Source organism: Panicum virgatum, chromosome 2N (assembly GCF_016808335.1).
Source record: "Panicum virgatum strain AP13 chromosome 2N, P.virgatum_v5, whole genome shotgun sequence".
Classification (NCBI taxonomy): domain Eukaryota; kingdom Viridiplantae; phylum Streptophyta; class Magnoliopsida; order Poales; family Poaceae; genus Panicum; species Panicum virgatum.
The window spans coordinates 12,870,417-12,890,888 of record NC_053146.1 but is presented as its reverse complement, the minus strand read 5'-3'; the positions used below and the strand labels follow the sequence as shown (position 1 = coordinate 12,890,888).

The window sequence follows — 20,472 nt, the reverse complement described above, 5'->3', positions numbered from 1 at the left end:
GTCCTGCATGGTTAGTGAAATTCGGGGCTTCTCCCGACATGTACTCTTTTAGGGTCATGAGCTTGACCAAGCACAAAACAAGATCGAGATTTGCAATTATTTGTAAACATATGCAACATAATCACATTCTCAATTAAATTTCATCAACAAGGCATGGTGTAATTAAATGCAGCATGTGTTTCTTGCATAGAGCGGAGCTCATTATTAGGCAGAGGTTCTTTAAGCATGAAATCAACATTCTCAAGAAACTCTAGCCTATCATTATGAAAAGAACAAGGCATAGAATTTAAACTTTCATTCCGACTATCGGTTCGAGTATGAGATTTTTAAAGATTATCAACAAAACCAATAGAAGCTTGAGAATTCAATGTATACCTTGGCCTCGGAGCTTTTTCATACTCATTGGAGTCGTGGTGCTTTGTGCGAGATGTCATCTTGATGCACTCTTCGTGGTCCGTCGTGGTTTGCTTCTCACGTCTCCATGTATTGAATGTTGCGCTCTTGTAATCCGTCGTGGTTTGTTTGCAACATCTTCATTTGTCGAAGGTCGACCGCTTGTGCCTTCATTTACCAATGTCATTGGGGTTCTTCCTCTGCTCCAAGCCTCTGAATTTTATCATGTACGCTTGATGAAAGCATCACCCAAGCTCCCCTTCATTGTTGTCATCGTTATCTTCTCTATCTTGTTCTCATCGCGTTGCTCCTGCCTCTTCTTCATGGAATTTCTCCTGTATACTCAACAGAACATATACAAATATAGATCTATTGAAATGTTTATGAAATTACCTTTCCAACGAGTGGTCATTCATCTTAAACCTAGTCCAAACGAGGGAGTTATGCCCGTTTCACTTTTGGCGCTACGTGCTGTCCAGAAATTTTCAGAGTGCACAACCTTCAATGTTTTGGGCATACCCGCTTGTAGGAATCTCCGATTGACTTGGTTCTTGATTTGTTGGAATGGGAATTTCGTGGAGCTTTTGAATATCCAAAAATATGCTGTTATTTGCTTCTGAGGTTGAGCTGGACATTGATGAGAACAATATCTTCTTGTGAATTCATCCGAAAATGTCAATGATCTCGATCATGTGGTCTTTGGAGCATAGTGTCGTGCGTCCCTAGGCTTCAAGGTCATCACCATTGATTACCAGCATATCACGACTTCAGTGATGTGTCTTCTCCATTGTTCTTGCTTTACCCAAGGTGTCGGGATTGGAATATGCTCCTATGCTTCGTGTTGATGATCCGAACGGTTTCCTTCCTTGATAGCATCACTTGATTAGAAGTATATCGAGCATCCCACTAGAGAAGATAGGTGGTGCCTATACAAAATTACTGCTGGGTAACTTCTCTGATCTTGGACGAAAAGCTCATCACAACAGTAACACTTCATAGATGATGATGATCGCACGATTTTCTTCGCGGACATGCTTCATACCTATTGCTTGAACAAACAATTCTTCCCAAAAACATTAGTCTTTAAAATTAATTGACATGGTGGCATACCTTATTTATCATCTTTTGCTTTGGGGAGTGGGGACTCGATAGCGGATGCTGGGCCACTAACAAAAGTTAGCACCTGCCACTAAAGAGCGAATCTTGTTGTTGTTGCCATCATGTCGATGTGGACGTTGTCGATGTTCCATGTCGAGGCTCCTCGATCATCTTGTTGCCGATAGTTGAAATTTGTTGAAGTGGATTATGGATTTCTCGAAGTCCAAGTTTGGTGTCTAGCTTTTTTCACCTGCTTTCAAGGACACAAACAAGGAAACAAGGGTATATGCAATAACAAAAATTAGGGTTAGTCCAAAAAACTAGATAGATCGCCCTAGGGTTCGAGTTGCCGATCCCCGGTAACGGCACCAGAAAAGCTTGTTGACGCTCCTTAGCGCCCCAATTTATGTACCGCAAGCGCACGGATCGTGGTAGCTTTTCCCTTAGAGTACTCCCCCAAGGTTTATCAATCCGTGGATCGACAAAGAACTACCTAAGGTTTTCCATCTAATCTAACGGATCTATCCTAACATGAAGCATGAATTGCACATATAGAGTAAACCTTTAATAGATATGAGTGTTGTGTAAAGGTTGATCTCATCCATGAACATAGGCGTAACCATAGCAAAACCAGAGACATGACTAGGCCTATCGTCATCTAGTTGTAGTTCAAGCTAACGAGCAAATAAATTATGCATCTCAATCAATAGCATCTTTAAATCAAAACCTCCAATCCAACCCCTCGGGAACTCCCCCTACTCAGGCCACGCCCTGTCACAACGCTCCCTTTGGAAAAAAGCACCCCGAAGCACGCTAGACGTGTCGAACCCCCTTGGGTAGATCCGGTATGAACTCCTAGCCACCATAGCTACAAGAACACCCCATGCAATCTATCTCGAGAATAGATCTAGGAATAAGCGCACCCAAAGCAAGAACGAAATAAAAAAGAAGAGACAAGATCGCTAATAGATTCGGAAGACATGATTATCATTACTCACATAATAGATGTGTTTCGATCATCACCGTTGTGTGCACACCATCGATGAATCCAACTAGCTCATGAACTCCGCCATGGCACAACCACGCAGGGAGGCCATGGCGGCTAGGGGCGTCCTAAGCCATCTCCTAGACAACTTCGAAGACTTGCGACGGCCGTCGTATCCCTCCGGTCTTGGCCCTAGGTTTTCGTCGAGTTCTGGGTGGATGGATGCCGCGAGTTGAATAAGGTGCGAGCTATTTATGAGCCGAGGAAGCCACCGGTCGAAGGGAGGCCGAACCGCCTTGGAAACGGGCTAGGCTGGCCGGCTCATGGGCCTAGGACGGCCGGCCTACCCTCTTTTGGGCCCGCCTCGGTCTCATCTTTCGCGTGTAGACTCCTCGCATCTTTTAGAGTTTATGTCCTTCACGATTGCACCCCTTTTGACGTCGTTATCTTGGAGATATCTTCGAGGAAAGGATAGGATAGAAAATCCTTCCTTAAATCTTCATTTGCTTTGCTTAATCCTGAAGTATCTTGATCTCATCTTCGTGGATTTGGTCCTTTGGGCTCTCTTGGAGGATGGATGTGCATGAATGGGCTTCGAATCAACATGGGCTTTGGTCCTTCCTTTGGGCTCTGGTCTTCGTCTTTCTCCGTGTTAGCACTCGATCACGGGCCTCGTCATTTCATGCTCCAAAATAAGACAAAAACCTGCAAAAATGAAGTTCCTCCAAAATATATGTGTAAATGTGAAAATGACCAATAATTAGGCCAGGGTTAGGATGGCTAGTGATTTTGATATTAAATTCATGCCATTATAAAGGATAAACAAGGGATAAAATAGGTACTTAAGGAGCGCCAACAGACAATCTGACCACTAACTCCATGAAACCCCCTCCTTGGGGAGAACTGAAAGGCGCAAAGGAAAAGAAGGAAAATGGGCTGAAACTTTAGGCTGGTAGAAAAAATAAATAAAGAAACAAGCAGGCCAATCTGCAGAAAAATTCTTCTACGACAAAACCAACCCTACCTGCAGGCGTTCCTCGTAATATTTGCGGTTTTCTAGGGGTGCTATTTGAAAGTATATACCTACTGAATACACTCAATACAGAATGCAATTTTTTCTTGATTCATGCCCTGCCGGAATTGCCGCCAACTTCGTATCCGTAGATCGCACAACATCCATGGCTTGCATAATAGATGGCCACAAGGTCGGGTCTTGATTCGCACACCAGAGGCCCATAACCAGTAGGGTCTTTGGTGCACTGTCATATCTTGTTCTTCAATCCTATCTAGAGATGTCATGACTATTTTGTTTCCAAAATATTGTCAGAATCTGCTTTTCGTATGACTGGCAAGATCATCGAGGAGCGGCGACATCGTGTGGGCCTTGAGATACTGGAGATGCTGGCTCTGATCAAGGATTGGGAGCAAGGAGATGCAAGGCTTCAGTATGCCATAAAGGATCAAGAACTTGAAAAATCTTTTGCAAACTTGTATCTTGATGTTGAATCTGTGTAGTGTGCTGTGGATGTGGACATGTGGTACAGTACTTCAACTTGTGATATACTCATGTATTTGAAAATTTTAGAGCTGGCTGTATTTTTTTCCTTTTTAATGTTTTGTCCTCATGAGGTATGAGGTTTTACCTAAAAAGGTTTTTAATGAGGCAGCACAAAAGACAGGTCAATTTAATTAAGATTGTTAATATGTTTCTGTGTATGTGATTGTGAATGTGTTTGTGTGTACCTGAAATTGTAAATATGAATGTGTGAAAGTCTTAGTTAAATTTGAAATTTTGACATAATGCTGAGTACTCCTCAGAATGAATTTGAAATCATCCAACATCCAATTGGACATTGGCATTAGATCTCTTTGGATTTGAATCTAATTAGATGTGGATAATTCATTTGCTTTAGATCCAAGTATCGTTGGCTCTTGTTGGATAGAGAAACGGGATAATCCAATTCATGTTGGACTTCTCACCCCTCGTGCGCATGCCCGGACATGAGCAACAGCAGGCTGGCGGTGGGGTGCGGAGTAGTGCGCAACGGCTGTGTTGGTGCTGACGTGGCCTCCTAGTGGTGCGTGGGTGACGCTGTTCAGCTGGTGGCGCTTGTGTTGTTGGGCGCGCTGCGTGCAGAGGCCGCGCCGCGCGGCGGGAGGTGACAGCGGTAGGGAATATGCTGTCCGAGAGGACCTCAAGATGCTAGAGAGCGTAAATAGGCTAATCTGAAACTTAAAAAACACTTTTCAACCGGTTAGTAACAGATGAGGCCGGACTGTCCGGGTATATGTCTGGATACGCTGGACTTGGGGTCCTGAGTTTCTGGATATATTCTTGGAGAGTCCGGGTATGAATTCTCGAAAATAAAACAACTATGTACCAAGCAGGAAATTTAGATCTAGTAAATTTACAAGTACTAGAGGATCCTTGAAGGTGTTTCTAACTGGTTGGTTCACACAATCACACTAGAAACTTGTATATGCGTAGATCGATCTCAAACCCTAAAAGGTTAGTCGCACAAGCAAATAATCAAAAAACTCAAGTAAAAGAGATACGAAGAGACAATGATTTACACTCCTAAAGGGGCTATGTCTCCGTTGAGGAAGGGTTCAAGAGATGGTACTCAAGAAAGCTCAAGCCTAAGGTCACTTACTAATTAATGGTTCCTCCAATTGGTTGAGCACTCACGAGCACGCCTAGCCATCTAGTAGCTCAAAGTTCCAAGAGTAACAAACTTGAATCCACCGGCTTGACAAAGGCTTAGTGCTCAAGAATTGGAATGGCAGCTCAATAGCACGAATCTTCTCTCTTGCAACACTCTCACTTGAATCCCTCAAGAAAATCACTCAGGAATGGAAGAAAGGGAGTAAGAGAGCTCTTTCTAAGCTTTCAAGACTATTCAGTTTGAAAATGAGAAAAAGACATAGGCACGAAAAGGTATGGGGGTATTTATACCCCCACTCACAGAAAACTAGCCGTTAGCCAGGAGCTACCCGGATACTCCGGACTTTATGTCCAGGACATTCCGGACTGTAACTCGGAGTCTCTGGGTTTAGTAGAATCTCACTCAAAAAGAACTCGATGATGTTTTTTTTGTGGTGTTTGTGGCTTTCAGGGATTTGTATAGGTTTTCTTGAGCACTAGATCCAAATCAAAATCTGTAGATCAAAATCCCTCTTAATAGTACGAGGTTCCTATACTAAAATATAAAATAAAATTATATCCTTCAAGTAAAATCCAACTACCGCTTTTCATTTCCTTTAAGGGGATGTGCTTCATCATATGTTTCGCTTGTTCAACTTTAGCACCTACACACATACTAGATAATGAGACTAAACGTACATGTGTTTTGTCATCCAAACACCAAAACCCCCTAAGGTGCCTAGATATCTTTCAGTGCCGTGGGAGCGGAGGTGGTGCGAGCCCCAAGCGTTGAGCAGTGCTGAGTCTCCCTGTCGCTCCATAGCTCGGGCGTCCACGCCGCCGGCGGCGGCGGCTACGGCGCACATCCACATACCCGCGGCGGGTCGACAAAGGGAGGAGAGGGAAGGCTGTGGCTAGCTGGCTCGAACTGGTATCTCACATTAGAGTGACCAATGGTGGTCAACTCTGGATGATGAATGATTGAAAATGTTGTGTGATTTTGATGTCTCTTGGCTCGTGATGCGCAGGTGCAGGATGCGATATGGCAGTCGACGGATGTGGTGAAGGTCAAGCGAAAGGTTCGTGCCGATGAACCAAGGGCGGTGAAGGACGAACGCGTGTAGGCTTGGATTGAGGGACTCGAGGAGTCCGGACGGAGTCACGGGCAATCCACGTGGTGCATTGAAGAGAAAGAGTACTTGGACGGATGAAGACGGTGTCGGTCGAGTCAAGTAGGATGGAGGCACCAGAGGCTTGACGGAGACTGGACATGCATCGACATCGAGGAGGTCGCGTGACGGCCAAGAAGAGATGGACAGTTGGGCGGTTTGGGCCTCAAAACCACCATGCAGGCGGGTTTTCGGTTTGGGCCTCAAAACCAAGGGAGCATCTAGTCCGGCCGGATGGCAAAGATGAAGCCGTCGCGAAGCTTGCATTGAGGCGAAGCAAAATCGTGATGGCGGCATGTCCGTTCGATAGTTCTACAAAAAGTTGAAATATTTTGCCCCTGCGTGGGCGTGTATCGTAGTTATTAGCGTATGTGTATTTTCATCTTTCGCCAGGGATCATATGTAGATAGATATGGCTAGTTGGAGGAGTATCTCTCCAACCTAGTTTATTTTTCTTCTCTTGTTTAATAATGTTAAGACTAGAATTTGTGCATAAATTTTCTTGGGAACTGAGACCCTAACTTTCTTGTGTCCTCTTTTTAAAAGAGCAAAATCCGTAAGGGAATTACACCAAAGTTGCTTACAGGGATCCTAGCAACAAAAGCCCTCAACAAATTTCATGAAATTTGGAGCTAAACACGAAGAACAAAAATTCATCCAAAAATGGAGAAAGAGAAAAATGCTTGGGAAGCCATTGCAGTTTTTCCTCCTATTCATGATGGTTAAGAGCATCTCCAAGAGCCTCTCTAAAATGGGTTGGCTAGCTAAAAATAGCAAAAATTGTGGTAAAAATTAGATACAATAGACTCTCCAAAACCCAGACCTTGCTATCCCACTCACTAACCAGACCCCTACGCTCGCTTTGTTTCGCGAGCGAGAGCGGCTCGCCATCCACTCTCGCGTTCCCGCACCTCCCATGTGCGGCTTTCGGAGGACCCTCCGCCCGCTCACACCTACCGGTGGCGGAGCTCGATGCGCACCCTCCACCCTCCCACCGACGCCGCCTCGCCCCATCCGGCCGCGAGGAAGAAGCTGCAGAAGCAGGAGCGCCATGCGGAGTGGAAGGCGGTGGAGAAGGAGTGGCGGCGCACCGACGTGGAATGGCGGAGGCACGAGTGGGAGGAGGCGCTTGCCGCCGCACTGTCGGACAAGGCATGCACCGAGATGGTGGCACGACGAGAGACGCGCCGCGAGCGGGTGGGCCACCGGCCGAAGGAGCGCGGGGCCTGCACCGCGCGGCTGAGGGAGCGGGACCGAAGGTGGTGCTGGACCTCGAGTTCGCGGACCTCATGTGGCTCGCGAGGCCACCCAGTCGACGGGGAACGGCGGTAGACAATTTGTCTACAGCGGCGGCAGGTGCTCACCATTCTCCAGAGCTCCGCGTGCGCGGTGAGGTACCAGCGGCAGATGTCGGCCCCGAGCACACGAGTGCCTGGAGGGGGGACAAGAAGGGGAAAGAAGGGGGAGGAGGGGGATAACGCATGGGTCCCACATATCAGATCCATTTTTTTGAGTGGAGGAGAGGGTGTTGGATCTCCCACCAGTTGGCTAGCTTTTTATTCCTTTACCAGTCATTAAGCCAGAAATTTTACTTAGTCTCTTGGATTTGCTCTAATGGATCTTTCACAGATTTCTTCATGGATCTGTTATTCCTTGACATCGTGCATCTACTGTTTAAGTTTCATCTCGATTCGTTGAGGTTTGAGTGTTTAATTTGAGTTACGAAATTTCGGAGGCACTCTTGTTCATCCATTTTTGCAGTGCTGTTCTTGTCTGTTTCCAGGGGCTGCGCTCGGCTCCAGGGGGGAGCGAGCGTGGGCACACGCCTAAGGCGGCGACCCAGCAAGCTCGGGCCAGGCAGCAGCTCGCAAGGGCCACGTGCGGACGTGGCCCAGACCAGCGCCACCAGCTAGGCGTGGCAGCCCACACTACTAGAAAAACACATTTGTCCGCAGCCGTTAGTACCGATCACGGTTTCGGCCGGTACTAGCATTCAAATTTAGTACCGGGTCAATGGAACAGTGCCCATGGGAGACTATTAGTACCAGCTGGTGCTCCAGCCGGCACTAAAGTGCGCCACCGACAGCCCCCGATAGCCGCCTGCAACGGCTAGGGACAATTTAGTACCGGCTGGAGCCACAAGCCGGTACTAAATTAGCGCCAGTAAACTTAGTACCGGCTGGTGGCTACAGCCGGTACTAAAAGGGGAGCATTCGTACCGGCTGTAGGCACTACCCGGTACTAATTCTCCCACTAAAAATCGGGGCTTCTTCCTCCCCGAGCCGAGCCGGCGCCCATTTCACCAGAGAGCCAGTTCGAGTTCGGTTTCTTCTCCCATATTAGAGTTGCGCTGCCATTTGATCCATTTTTTGTGTGATTTGCACTCATCCAAGTGTGCCAAAGATTTGCAACTTCATCCTCTCTTCATTGATAGTCATTATGCTTCATTTTATGCTCCATAGTTAGAGAAATTTGTGACTTTTGGAAATAGTGAGGATGAGCATGATTTCTTTGATTTATGCAATGATTTGAGATATATATAGAACCGATGACTTGAATGTGGGAGTTGGTTTATTGGCTAGGTTGAATGTGGATAATTTATAGACATATTTTTCAATTATTTTCTATATATTAGAAATGATTGTAGCATATTTCTTATTTTTAGATTTAGATGACCATAGCATATTAGAATTTATGTGATTTTGCATTGTAGTTCACAGACACTTACCAGCAAGTGTGAAATGTAAACGAAGTAGTGTTGCTATTGGGGCATTAGTCACATTGTGCCTGCTCTGTCACAGCTCTTTCTAGACCATTCATTATGTAGATAGGGTGAGGTCAGGACCGACGAAGAATAAGGGTTTAGACAGAGCTGTGATATAGCTCAGCACACAATAATGACTAATGCCTCAATAGCAACTCTAATTTGATTACATTTCAGACTTCATGGTAAGTACCAGTGCAATTCGAATATGAGGATATAATGATGTACATATTTTAATTATAATTGTGAGAGTAATTCTTCATCTTTTTTATATGTTTTCATTGTTATTTGTAAGACTAATTAATCTGATCATTGTAATTGTAATAGTAATTAATATTTGCATTGTAATTGTAAGAGTTTTTTCAATCAATTTGCAAATTAATGTGATTTATTTTAATTAATTTATTCAGATTTTATTGTAATAGTAAGAATTTATAATGATGTGAAAAATAATAGTGTTTTCCAGTAAAATATGGCTTCAGCAGCTGGAGGGAGTGGCGCCGATGGGGGTGATCGTTGTCCTTCTGGAGGGAAGGGCACAACTCCAGTCGGTCGTCAGTGCAAGAAACCTAGCGCTTTTTATAGGGCAGCGCTCCGTTATTTGGGAAAAGAATATAGAGAATGTGTGGAAAGGGGCGAGGAACCTCCGTTTGATCTTGAGGATTTGTTGCGGCGTTATGGTTCATCACCACCAAATCTGGTGGTTCTAGCTTCATCATCTTCTTCTGGGGCAGCTAGAAATCCGTCAGAGCTCATTTCGCACCATAAAGCCTCCACCAGCGCATCAATGGTCAGAGGAAGATAAGAAATACTTCAGATCTTTACTCCAACCGAAGTACAGGGTACCCCTATCGGACTACGACCGCCAGATCACAAAGTCCTGGGAGAAGCCAAGTAACCGTCAGCGCAACCAAGTTCCCCAGCTCGGACAACAGTCCAAGCAATCGATACCCCTGCTCAAAGTCCTCTCTGAAAAGGATGCAGCTACTGCTCAGTTTGTGCTAGAAAGTGGCCTCACAAAAGCTCAGCTGCTCGAAGAAGCTCCAATCGAGGTTCACCCAGGGGCAAACAAAAAACCTTTTGTGTTGGGGGAACCTCTTATGTGGGAAGAGTTGATTCCGAAGCTACCAACTAGGATGCGCGAGTTGTATGCATAGTACATGAAAACAAGTGCATCGAAGGATATAGTGTTCTGTGCCCGAATACAAGATAGGCATTTCCATCGAGGGATGGATGACATATAGATTGAATTTGAAAATCTTTATGATCTGTACCATCAAGACGCCCTAGACAAGTCTCTCCTCAGTGTATTTTGTATGTAAGTGTACTTCGTCCAACCATTTGTATATACTACAATAGCTCTACTAATTATGTGTTTTCTCATCCTCTTTCTTCTTTTTTAATCATGTAGGATGAAGGTTCAACAATGTCAGAGAAAAGGGTTATATCACGTCGGCTTCATAGACCCATATAATATACATGAGGAGAGTGTCAGGAAATGGCCTAATCGGACCGAGAACAACATACTCAGGGCCTTGCATAGGCAGAATACTTGTCAATACATTCTGTTTCCGTACAATTTCGAGTGAGTTCTTTATCTTTTTTCTTGACTTCACTATATATATGTGTATATATATCCAACATTCTTTATACATATATGTGCATGAAATAGGTTCCACTGGATCCTTCTTATTATCGAGATCGATAAAATGCCGAGTTCGGATGTACGACTCCCTGAGGAAGCCAACATATTATTACCAAGACCTCATAAATATCATCCAAAAAGCATAGGCTCGCTTCCTCCAAAAACATATAAGAATATCGTCACCACCAGCCCCGCTAGAATTCACCACTCACTGGTAGGTACGAATACATATCGCACATCTACTGTCGTTTCTTTAATCAATAAAAATATTTCATAACCCATATATATATATATATATATGAGACAGGAGCCAGGAAACAACCTATGTGGCTACTACGTATGTGAGTTCATGATGGATTTTTGCAGCCGCAGCTCGATGTCACAACATGACCATCTAGTACGTAGAACAACATTACTAACAGTTACTTGCATTTAGTTTCATCTAGTTACTAATTCAAAATATTGGTGATGGCACTTGACAGATTACTTGCATGGCGGATGCCCTCATCGAACAGGAAAGAATCAAAGTAATTCAAGAAACAATCAATGGATTCCTCCTAGATGAGGTCATAAATTCAACTGGAGAATTTTATGCGAATCCTAAGATAAGTGTGGGTCGAGCGGATCCGAATAAGGACATCAGCGATGATGAGGCACCTAAGGACCATTAGTATCTTGTAAAAATTTGTCGGACAAAACTTGTAAATATATTATGAATCCCGAGTTTATTATTAACATATTTATATTAAAAGTACATATAATATTTCAAATTTATGTAATTATATTAAATGTATTCAATTGTATGCTAGATGCGAATATATACGAATATGCAGACATACAAGAATGTGAATATGTAGAAGTACACGAATACGAATACGCAAACATATACAAATACGAATTAGTTGAAACTCAAAAAATGAAAAAAAATGAAAAAAAAGACATTTAGTACCGGTCGGTAACACCGACCGGTACTAAAGTGCTCGTTCTGCGGCGTCTGTGTGGCAAGCACTTTAGTACCGGACCGCCTGACCGGTACTAAGTGACGGCCCACTTAGTACCGACCAGGCGGTACCGGGCCAGCGCCCGGTACAAACCGGAGGTTCCGGCCCGGTATTAATGAAGGGTTTTCCAGCAGTGCCATTGCCCGCGCTAGGCGGCTCTCACCAGCTAGGCGTGGCAGCCCAGTGCGGCAGCAGCTAGCCCGTGCAGCAAGCGCGCTTGGCACAAGGCCAGCCAACAGATGCAAGCACGGTGAGCATTCCTTATTCTTTTATTTCCTTTTCACGTGCACTTAGTTTCGGCATAATTTATTAGTATTTGCTTTAAGCTAATTAATCAGTGTTTAATATTGCTTATAGTTTTTAAAATCCTTGCTTGCTTAACTATTTAGTTTTAATAGTTTTATGTTCTTGCTAATTTTAGTTAATTCTCGCTGCTTAGTTAGAGTCGCTTTAGAAGTAAATTTTACTTCTTTCAGTGGAAGTTTTTCTTTGCCATATTTTCCGTGTTGCTTCCACTTTGCGTTAAGAATTTCTAATCAACTCAAGAATGAGTGTATCGCTAGTTGACTCGTGTCATCTTTGTGATTAGAAGAGAGGTGTTTTAGACAGTGAATTGGAGTCGATTTTTCGAAGAATTTTTTGAAGGCTCTGGTCGCTCATTCCAGTCCCACAACACCACTTTCCAGATGTTGTAAGGGCTCCAATGTAAATAAAATTAAGCTTTGATGGCTAATAGGAAAAGTTCTTTTAAAAAGAGCTGCAGAATGATTAAAAGGTTTGGAGGCATTTTCAAAAAGATGTGCGCCCGCAAGGATCATGATCAGGTAGAGCTTTTTCCCCTTTTTGGACTCGAGATCACAGGTTTTCGGAGTTTTCTTGCAGTTTTTTTTAGAAGTTTTCTTGCAGATTTGACATGGAGCACCAGTTTGGGGGTGTTTTTCTTGCGATTTTGGTCCGATTTTGATTAGAATTTGCATAGCCATAGCGGATTTTTTTTAGATTACACAGTCAAATCGAACACTCATAATGCACGCACACTCACCTCTTTGAATACACGTACGCAAACCCTACCCAGATTTGACATGGAGCACCAGTTTGGGGTGTTTTTCTTGGTTTTGGTCCGATTTTGATTAGAATTTGCATAGCGTAGCGGACGCTGTTCGGTCAATGGAGTCAAATTGCCAAAGAGGAGTCCCATTGGAGCAAGAAGACTGTTAACAAACAAATGGATCCGGGAAAGAGTTAGATTGGTCTGATTAGGGATGGCAACGTGTACCCGAAACCCGAAACCCGATGGGTTTTTGCTCCATTAGGGTGCGGGCATAGACTAAATTCTATACCCGCGGGTTTCTTAATGGGATAAACTTCGTACCCGTCGGGTTTGCGGGTGCGGGTTTGTTCTTCAAGTACCCAAATCCGCAAACCCGTGGGTACAATAAACCCGACAACATATAACCTAAAATACTAATGTCACAAGGTCTTGTATCAAAATAAGGTCCAATCACATGCTAAGAGAGACTTATGCTCGTGTACTTTCATTCCCATCGATGATTACCTATTCATAGACTCATTTGGCTATAATGCATTGTGTATTTGTTTATATTTTCTATTAAATTTTGTTGTTTCTTCTATCGGGTACGGGAAACCCGCGGGTACAAAAAAAACCCGCACGGGTACGGGCATGAAATTATACCCGCGACGGGTATGGGTTTTTTAACGGGTACGATTTTATTCTGGCGGGTGCGGGTTTGGGTTAGTGATACCCGACGAGTTTGTACCCGTTGCCATCCCTAGATCTAATACTCAGGATTTATACAGGGGAGGAACTTCGCAATGTACGGACGCGTCCGTTTGGAGAAAACAGTCCCGAACGGGCGCTATATATGAACAACCGCGACACTTCGGCAATGGACATATCCCTCGGTGTACAAGAGCAACCATTAAGCGATTATTAGCTTAAACTAATGGCTAGGATTAATTAGATATAATGGATGAGATTATTATTAATCTTCTTGATTTGTAACAAAGACCAACATGCACTAGATTAGTACTCCCTCTTCCAAAATATAGCTATTTTTAGAATTCCAAGTCAAACATTTTAAACATTGGCTATTGATAGTAGAAGAATCATAAATATTGGCAACTTAGCAATGATATGAATTGATTCAAAACGAAATCAACTATCATAACACGTAACATTTTCTATTTTAAATTAATTAGTTTATGAGATATTATTGGTCAAAGATGTAAATATTTGAATTCGACCAAATCTAAAAGTAGTTATATTTTAGAACGGAGGTAGTAGTATGATGTCCATGGACTTGCCATCGCAAGTGGTGGGACCATCGATGGAAATGGCAAGATTTGGTGCCAAAATTCATGCAAAACTAACTCAATGCACTTGTAAGGTGGTGTTTGGATCCAAGAGACTAACTTTAGCCCACTTATTTACATACCAAATAATAGGACTAAATATGAGCTAATTGCTGATCTAGTACACAGATGATTGCTAATTGATCATCAGAGCCCATTAACCCTTGGTTAGCTCTCTTTAGCTCATATTAGCCCATTAGCATATACTTAGGGCTAAACTTTGGCACACCTCTTTTACCACATCCAAACATCCCTAAGTTATTTTTTGGCAAAATTAAATATTCCTTTTTAACTAACTAATGAGCTACAGATACCAATTCCTTTTTTATTTTTGTTTTCCTTTTCCTTCCAGCCATGCAAACAGGCTCCAACGTCTCTGGCATTCTACTCCTGTAAACATCTCAAATTGGAAAAATTCGAAACTAGTGAACAGCCAGCAAATCCACATGTCAGTTGTCAAGATAGCCCGCCTATCAATCACAGCACCAGGCACGAGCCCCAACACGGATGGCATCCATGAAGGTGCAAATGAGTGCCCTTTAGGATATTCATTGCCCCTCTTTAGTTCAAAAAATTGTACTAGTTTTTCAAAACAAACTCTCACTTTGAAAAATTAGTACAAATTTTTTAACTAAAAAGAGGCGGTGGATACTCTTAGATGCACCTCTTTGCACCCCTAGGCATCCACATCGATCGCGAGGAACATCATCTTCTAGGTGCAGACGGCGGAGCAGGCTGGCGGAATGGGTGGCCATCATATTGGTGCTGCGGGTGGAATGAGTGCGGGAGGAAGTGCGCCGGCGGCGGGAACGCGGGGCGTGGCGGTGCGTCAATCTCGTGGAGGAAGCAGCCGAAGCACCGCAGGCAGAAGACGTCGGTGGACGGGTAGGAGATGATGCGGAGGCGCTGCGGGACGGCGAAAGCTCACATGGAGGGTCAAGATGGAGAGTCTGTTGGTTTACTCAACTATTTAGCTAACTCTTTATTTTTTTACTTAATCTTTTTACCTTTTCATTTAGCTACGGAATTTTAGCTAGTCTCTTGAAGATGCTTTTGCAGAACTGCTTGCTTTTCTTTTTTCAGAAATCATCTGTAGAGGTGAGCAATGTGCTGTCTAAGAACAACAGAGGCACAAGTGCATCAACAGAAGCCATCAAGCTGAGCTGCAGCACTACCGAGCCTTGCCTCGGCATAGCCTTGGAAAACGTCAAGCTGACTCTAAAGCCTTACCTGTGAGAATGCGAAATGAGTGAAATCAGGGACTCTCGCTCCACAGCCATATTGTGCTCTTAGAAATTGATGCATACATCAACAAAAAGGAAATGGTTAGTTGTATAGATAGATATCAACATGAAGAGAGAAACCTTTTTGTAGTATAACAAAGGGAGGGAACCAGGTATAAAGATGCAATGCGATCCTTCTTCAAGAATTTATTGCCGCATAGTGTTTATATATCAGTTTGTTGGGATGGTTATTGGTTATTGCAAACTGTGAGGATTCATTAGCTCCTGGCGGGACACAAATTCAATGAACATGATATTGAAAAATTAGCACAGATCAAGTAAAATCTCACAAAGAACATGTTGCACTATGATTAGGCTCTAAACTTATGAAGTAAAACCACAAGAACCAGATATTATCATTTCTCAGCAAGGCCGAATAATTTGAGAGCAGGAGGATCTCATAGTTAAGCTGTCATGTCACCGTGATGCAGAAATAAAGTTTGTAAGGGGTACAACTTAGCAAAAGCTTGCCAAGTAAGTCAGCTCAGTATGCACGACAGTCATTGTTCATAAATCATATAACTGCAAGAACAGCTCGAAAGACAGTGTTACACCTCACTAGTGTCAGTTGCAGTACAAGATAAGAAGAGCAATGGTGTCAACAAATATTGACAAAGCTGCAAGATGTGCAATCTGTCATACAAAAAGGGAAGTACCTGCTAAGGCTGGCTGAGACAGCAACCTACAACATGCCTACACAAAATACAGCGAATGGACACTTCTTGTAGTTAAGGTGATGGTTCTCCTTGTAGGTAAGGGGAAGGTTTTCCTTGTTTCTTAAGGTCGACGCATCTTAACGTTCAAGGGTATCTCCTTGTAAGAGACGACCTTTTCAGCAGCCCGCCTCAAAGACCTCCTCCCCTGCACATGCCCATCAGTAGATTTCATAGAGGAACAAGCCTCATTCTGCTTTAGATCTGCCCTCTGCTCCATGGAGACATTCAAATTGGAAGGGGCCAAAGGAGCAATAACATATTCCTGCAGAGTCTCCAAAGTGCTCTTCATGTCGTCAGCAGGTGCTGTATTCAATCTTGAAGATTTTCTCCTTTGAGATTTCCTGCAAAACATGTAGGCAAACATTTATATTCCAGTTCGAGAACCCATACCAGCCAGTTATAGACAACCCAGTAAACCAGTTTTTACGACCCTGTCTGTAATTGCATCTTAAAAAATAATAAAAAGGATGACTTTTTACCTTTCGATGATGGTGTCTTCTGGTGCCTTGTGGGACTCAATGATATCATACTGCACAGATGCTGTAAAGGAATAGTGAATAACTTTTTCCTTCAAAAATTACGTTCAGAAAAAAGAGGCCACGATTGCCATGTACTTGGGACACTGTCCTTGGGTTTCTAGAATATTGCAATTTTTCATCTGAAACTAACTAGATAATTTGAAATAGGTGGTACTAACTACTAACTGCTGGAAAAATGGAAAGATGAGGTCTATTACCTTGACATTCTGCCAGATGACTCTGCTTGGCATTGTGGGCCTTATCACCAATTTGATGAGACTCAACTGCAGCAACACTGGAACATGCTTCTTGTATCTCCTGAATAACATTGCAGGAAACAAAAAGCCTTATAAAGCTTATCAAAATTTCATATGGGTGAATGGGTAAATCTGTAAGTGGGTTCATCATTAACTGAATAAATGGACAGCCTACCTTCAAATTGGCTTCCTTTTATAGACAAGCAAAAAGTATATGAACTTACCATATCTTTTCCAATGGTTGGTCCATGCTGTTTCTGAACATTTAAAGTGGAAGGAGCTGAAGAAACTGCAGTATTGTCAAGCAATGTCTTGTCAGATACTTCGTTGATTTCAACAGACCCTTGGTTAAGTCTAGAAGACCTCCTCCGTTTATTTCTGCCCAACCACAGAAATTCTAAATCAATAAATATTTGCTTTGATAAAATCATGCTATATAGAATTCAGTTGCAGTTGCAGCTTGAACGTTAATAAATAGGAAATATACCTCTGTTCTGTTGCATGTTGTGGTGGCTCTTGACAGCCAATATTTGATGCTACTGTAGCTAAGAAATTGAATAAAGCAAAAATTAGAAACATAACACTGGCTGACTAAAGACAAAATAAAAGATGTAGCATATATAATGGTTTGTGTTGAATACGGCAACATGGGGTCTTGAAGTACAATAGATGACATGATTGCTGAGTACAGTACAGTATCCACAAAACAAAACAAGAGAAATAAGAGAGAGCATTACATTGAGATGAAACCACAGCACTGATTACTGAGCCATCAATTCGACGAGCCTCAGCTGCTGTAACTTTGGAAGGTATGCCTTTCAAGACATCCTAAATTCAACCAAACAAAGTCAGAATTATAGTGATTGTATATTAACAAGGTGAATGATTACTTATGAATTTGCTACCTACTTGTGAATTTACTTCTTTCTGCCGTTGCTTAGCAGTCTTATTCCTTCGCTGCAAATAGTACATGAGTCTAAAACCATGGCATCTATAATAAAAATAAGCTGAGTTAAGCCACGCTCTTATTTACCTCGACCTCAGATGCCTTTACCTTAAGCAGTGCTGCTGTACATGAAAGCTCATGCTGTAATGCCTTAATCTGCACATCATATCCTCAAATAATTCCCAAATAAATAACCACCATACTGAGTACTGATAATCAATGGAACAAAACACAAAAGAAGCTTACTCTATCTTTTCCTGTATTTAGTTCCTGCAATGAAGCGCCAAAGAGATAGATTAGGCAGTGCTTTATTGTGCACCCAAAATAAGTACAATGTGTGTGATGTGTTGATTTCATTCATAAGTACTTCCTCTGATCCTAGGTATAAGTCAATTATGACACTTGCATGGTCTCAGAAATGACAATATATGTATAATATTTTAAATACAAAGGGTTATACTATGATGACAGTATTTTCCATGATGAATATATGACAAACCTTATGTTGTCTATCGATATGATGTTTTGTCTATAAGCTGAAAACATTTGAGTTAGGAAAAATCTAAGTAGATATATATTTGGGATTGTAGATAGTGCAGATTAAAATAAGATTACACAGAATTTATTCAAATTCACATCCGACACAAATACACAATCAACTTAACTCGATATGTAATTTGGCAAAGCTGAACCTGAACTGCCCAAAATGCTAGCACTTTTCTTTTTTTAGAAAAATAGTGTTGTTGTGAATTTGTGGTGCAGAGGCATAACTCACAGAGTAAGCATGCCATCCACTCGATCATCAACAAATGAGCAGTACCACAAGAGTAAAAGATCAATAATAGTGTAGCCATGGTGAGACAGGGAGTGGATGTAGATATAGACGAACCGCGAGCATATGAGAATTGGCCTGCGCAAGCTGCATGTTCTGCTGCCGTGATGCTTGCAGCTGCTGGTGGAGCTTGAGCATCTCAACTTTGCTGAGCTCGATGATCTTTCTGCAAACAAGCCAAGCAAAGCTACATTACTTGAGAAAGAGATAACAACCTTTCGCCTCCCTTTTTCACACAAACAAGGAGAGCGGACGGAGAGGCAGGCAACATACATCTTCTCCCTGAGCAGATGACCCAACCTCACGTTCTCCTGCAAAACAAGCAAGCAACTATTGAGCCCCAGGAAGAGCTTACCACAGAGAACCGCAATCCAACAGAAATGGCATGGTTGACCTAGATGCGACCGTTGGCATGTTCGAGCTAGAGCGACGAGAATTCACCTTGATGACGTCGGCGGCGCTGATGGATCTGGAGCCGTTGGGCTTCCCGGTATTGGTGATGTCTGCGAGCGCGGCGGCCTTGTTCCCTTTCCCCGGCGGCGACCGGAGCCTGGGGCCACCGCCATCGGCGCTAGGGTTCGAGTCACCGACCGCCGCACCTCCTGGTTAATGGGCGGAACCTCGATGGCTGAGATAGAGCACCAGGGATGGGCGGGAGAAGATGCAACGGAGGGGGAACAGAGCGGTGGGGGGGGGGGGGGGGGGGGGGGAGAGGGGGGATGGTGGACTTACTGGAGGCGGCGGCGGTGGCCATGGAGGGAGGTGAAGCGGCTGCTACCGCGCCTCCAGGGGTGGGATGGACGGGCGGGTGCGCGCCGCTGGCGAGGGGCCCAGGTAGCGGCCGACCGGGGAGGGCACCGGCGGCTCCGCGCGTGGTGTGTCAGGTGGCGTCGCGGTGTGCGGAGGGGTGGAGGCGGCGGCGAGGGCGAGGGCGATGGCGATGGCGATGGCGCGGCGGCGCGGTCGGGGGAGGGGAATGAATTCGATTTCAGCGCGCGGGGTGCGAATTCGGGAGGTGAAGGGGCTGATCGGGACGCGGGGGAAGGTGGTGGGCCCGGGATGTCAGGCGGCCGCGCGGTGAGCCCAGCGGAACGGAATTCAAAAACCATAATAACGGGATAGGATTTGAATGCACCCTCTCCAATACTAATAACAGGAAATAAAAAATATAGTAACGATTAAGTTTCTTTTTATTTTATCTGCAGATTTTCACTTCTAGTGTAAAACACCCTTTCGATCGCAATCTAATGGTGAGAAAATGTATTAGCAAATAAACCCTCCATCTTAAATTATATTTGAGTTAAATACACCAGCGGCCCTCGAACTTGTCCTGATGTGCCACTTAGGTCCACGAACTCGCAAAATCGAAATCTAGCACCCTAACATGTTAAGTTGTGCCACTTTGGTCCATACCCCTTTCAAGGGGCATGAATATATGAAAAAAGCCCTTTAGTTTTTTCATCTTCTATATCTACGTCCTCCTCGTCACTTTCACCTCTCTCCTCCCCCACAAGCGCCGCCGCGGCACTGCGCTCCTCCCTGCTCCCTCCTCGGTGCCGGCGCACCCCTCCTCGCGGTGGAGGCCATGGCATGGCGGAGCTCGTGGCGGCGGCGTGCCGCCCCTCCTTCCTCCCTCCTCCTCCACCAACTCCTTCCTCCTCCCTCTGCCGCACCGAGCTCGTCCCACCATCTCCCTCCTCGCGCGCGCTACTCCACACCCCGCACGCGGGCGCGGCCGCGAGCCCCGCGGGGGCTTGGGCCCGCCTCGCCGCCGCCGCCTCGGCCTCGCTCTTGTTCGCGGCGCCCGCGGCGTGGCTCCGAGCAGATCCGGGCGGCAGGGGAGGACCG

The 20,472-nt window shown here is 44.3% G+C and overlaps 1 protein-coding gene across 4 annotated transcripts; it reads right to left on the bottom strand.

The window, feature by feature from the left end:
- Window positions 1–15,753: 15,753 nt before the first annotated feature.
- Window positions 15,754–19,582, bottom strand: LOC120659797 (shugoshin-1-like). 4 transcript variants are annotated; one of them, XR_005669178.1, is made up of 14 exons: window positions 19,357–19,579; window positions 19,066–19,226; window positions 18,898–18,935; window positions 18,682–18,790; window positions 18,039–18,062; window positions 17,880–17,948; window positions 17,756–17,803; window positions 17,584–17,674; window positions 17,334–17,391; window positions 17,071–17,224; window positions 16,808–16,907; window positions 16,551–16,611; window positions 16,012–16,412; window positions 15,754–15,931 (listed from the first exon to the last, which is right to left on the bottom strand). XR_005669178.1 is itself a non-coding variant. In XM_039938029.1 (13 exons), exons 1-13 carry the CDS (start codon window positions 19,376–19,378, stop codon window positions 16,133–16,135), a joined length of 1,209 nt encoding a protein of 402 aa, XP_039793963.1. In that variant the 5' UTR covers window positions 19,379–19,582; the 3' UTR covers window positions 15,760–16,132. The 4 variants fall into 4 exon arrangements, 3 of the variants coding, with proteins under 3 accessions (XP_039793963.1, XP_039793964.1, XP_039793962.1); XM_039938029.1 differs by having other exon boundaries at window positions 15,760–16,412; window positions 17,334–17,385; window positions 19,357–19,582; XM_039938030.1 differs by having other exon boundaries at window positions 15,760–16,412; window positions 17,901–17,948; window positions 19,357–19,580.
- Between the last annotated feature and the right edge of the window lie 890 nt (window positions 19,583–20,472).

Excerpts from the sequence above, each read along its gene's own strand:
- LOC120659797 (XM_039938028.1), bottom strand. The coding sequence starts at position 19,378 with ATGGCCACCGCCGCCGCCTCCA. Across the intron at positions 17,949-18,038 it reads TAAATACAGGAAAAGATAGA|ATTAAGGCATTACAGCATGA; the intron begins GTAAGCTTCTTT and ends TATGATGTGCAG. Across the intron at positions 17,225-17,333 it reads CAACATGCAACAGAACAGAG|AAATAAACGGAGGAGGTCTT; the intron begins GTATATTTCCTA and ends GTGGTTGGGCAG.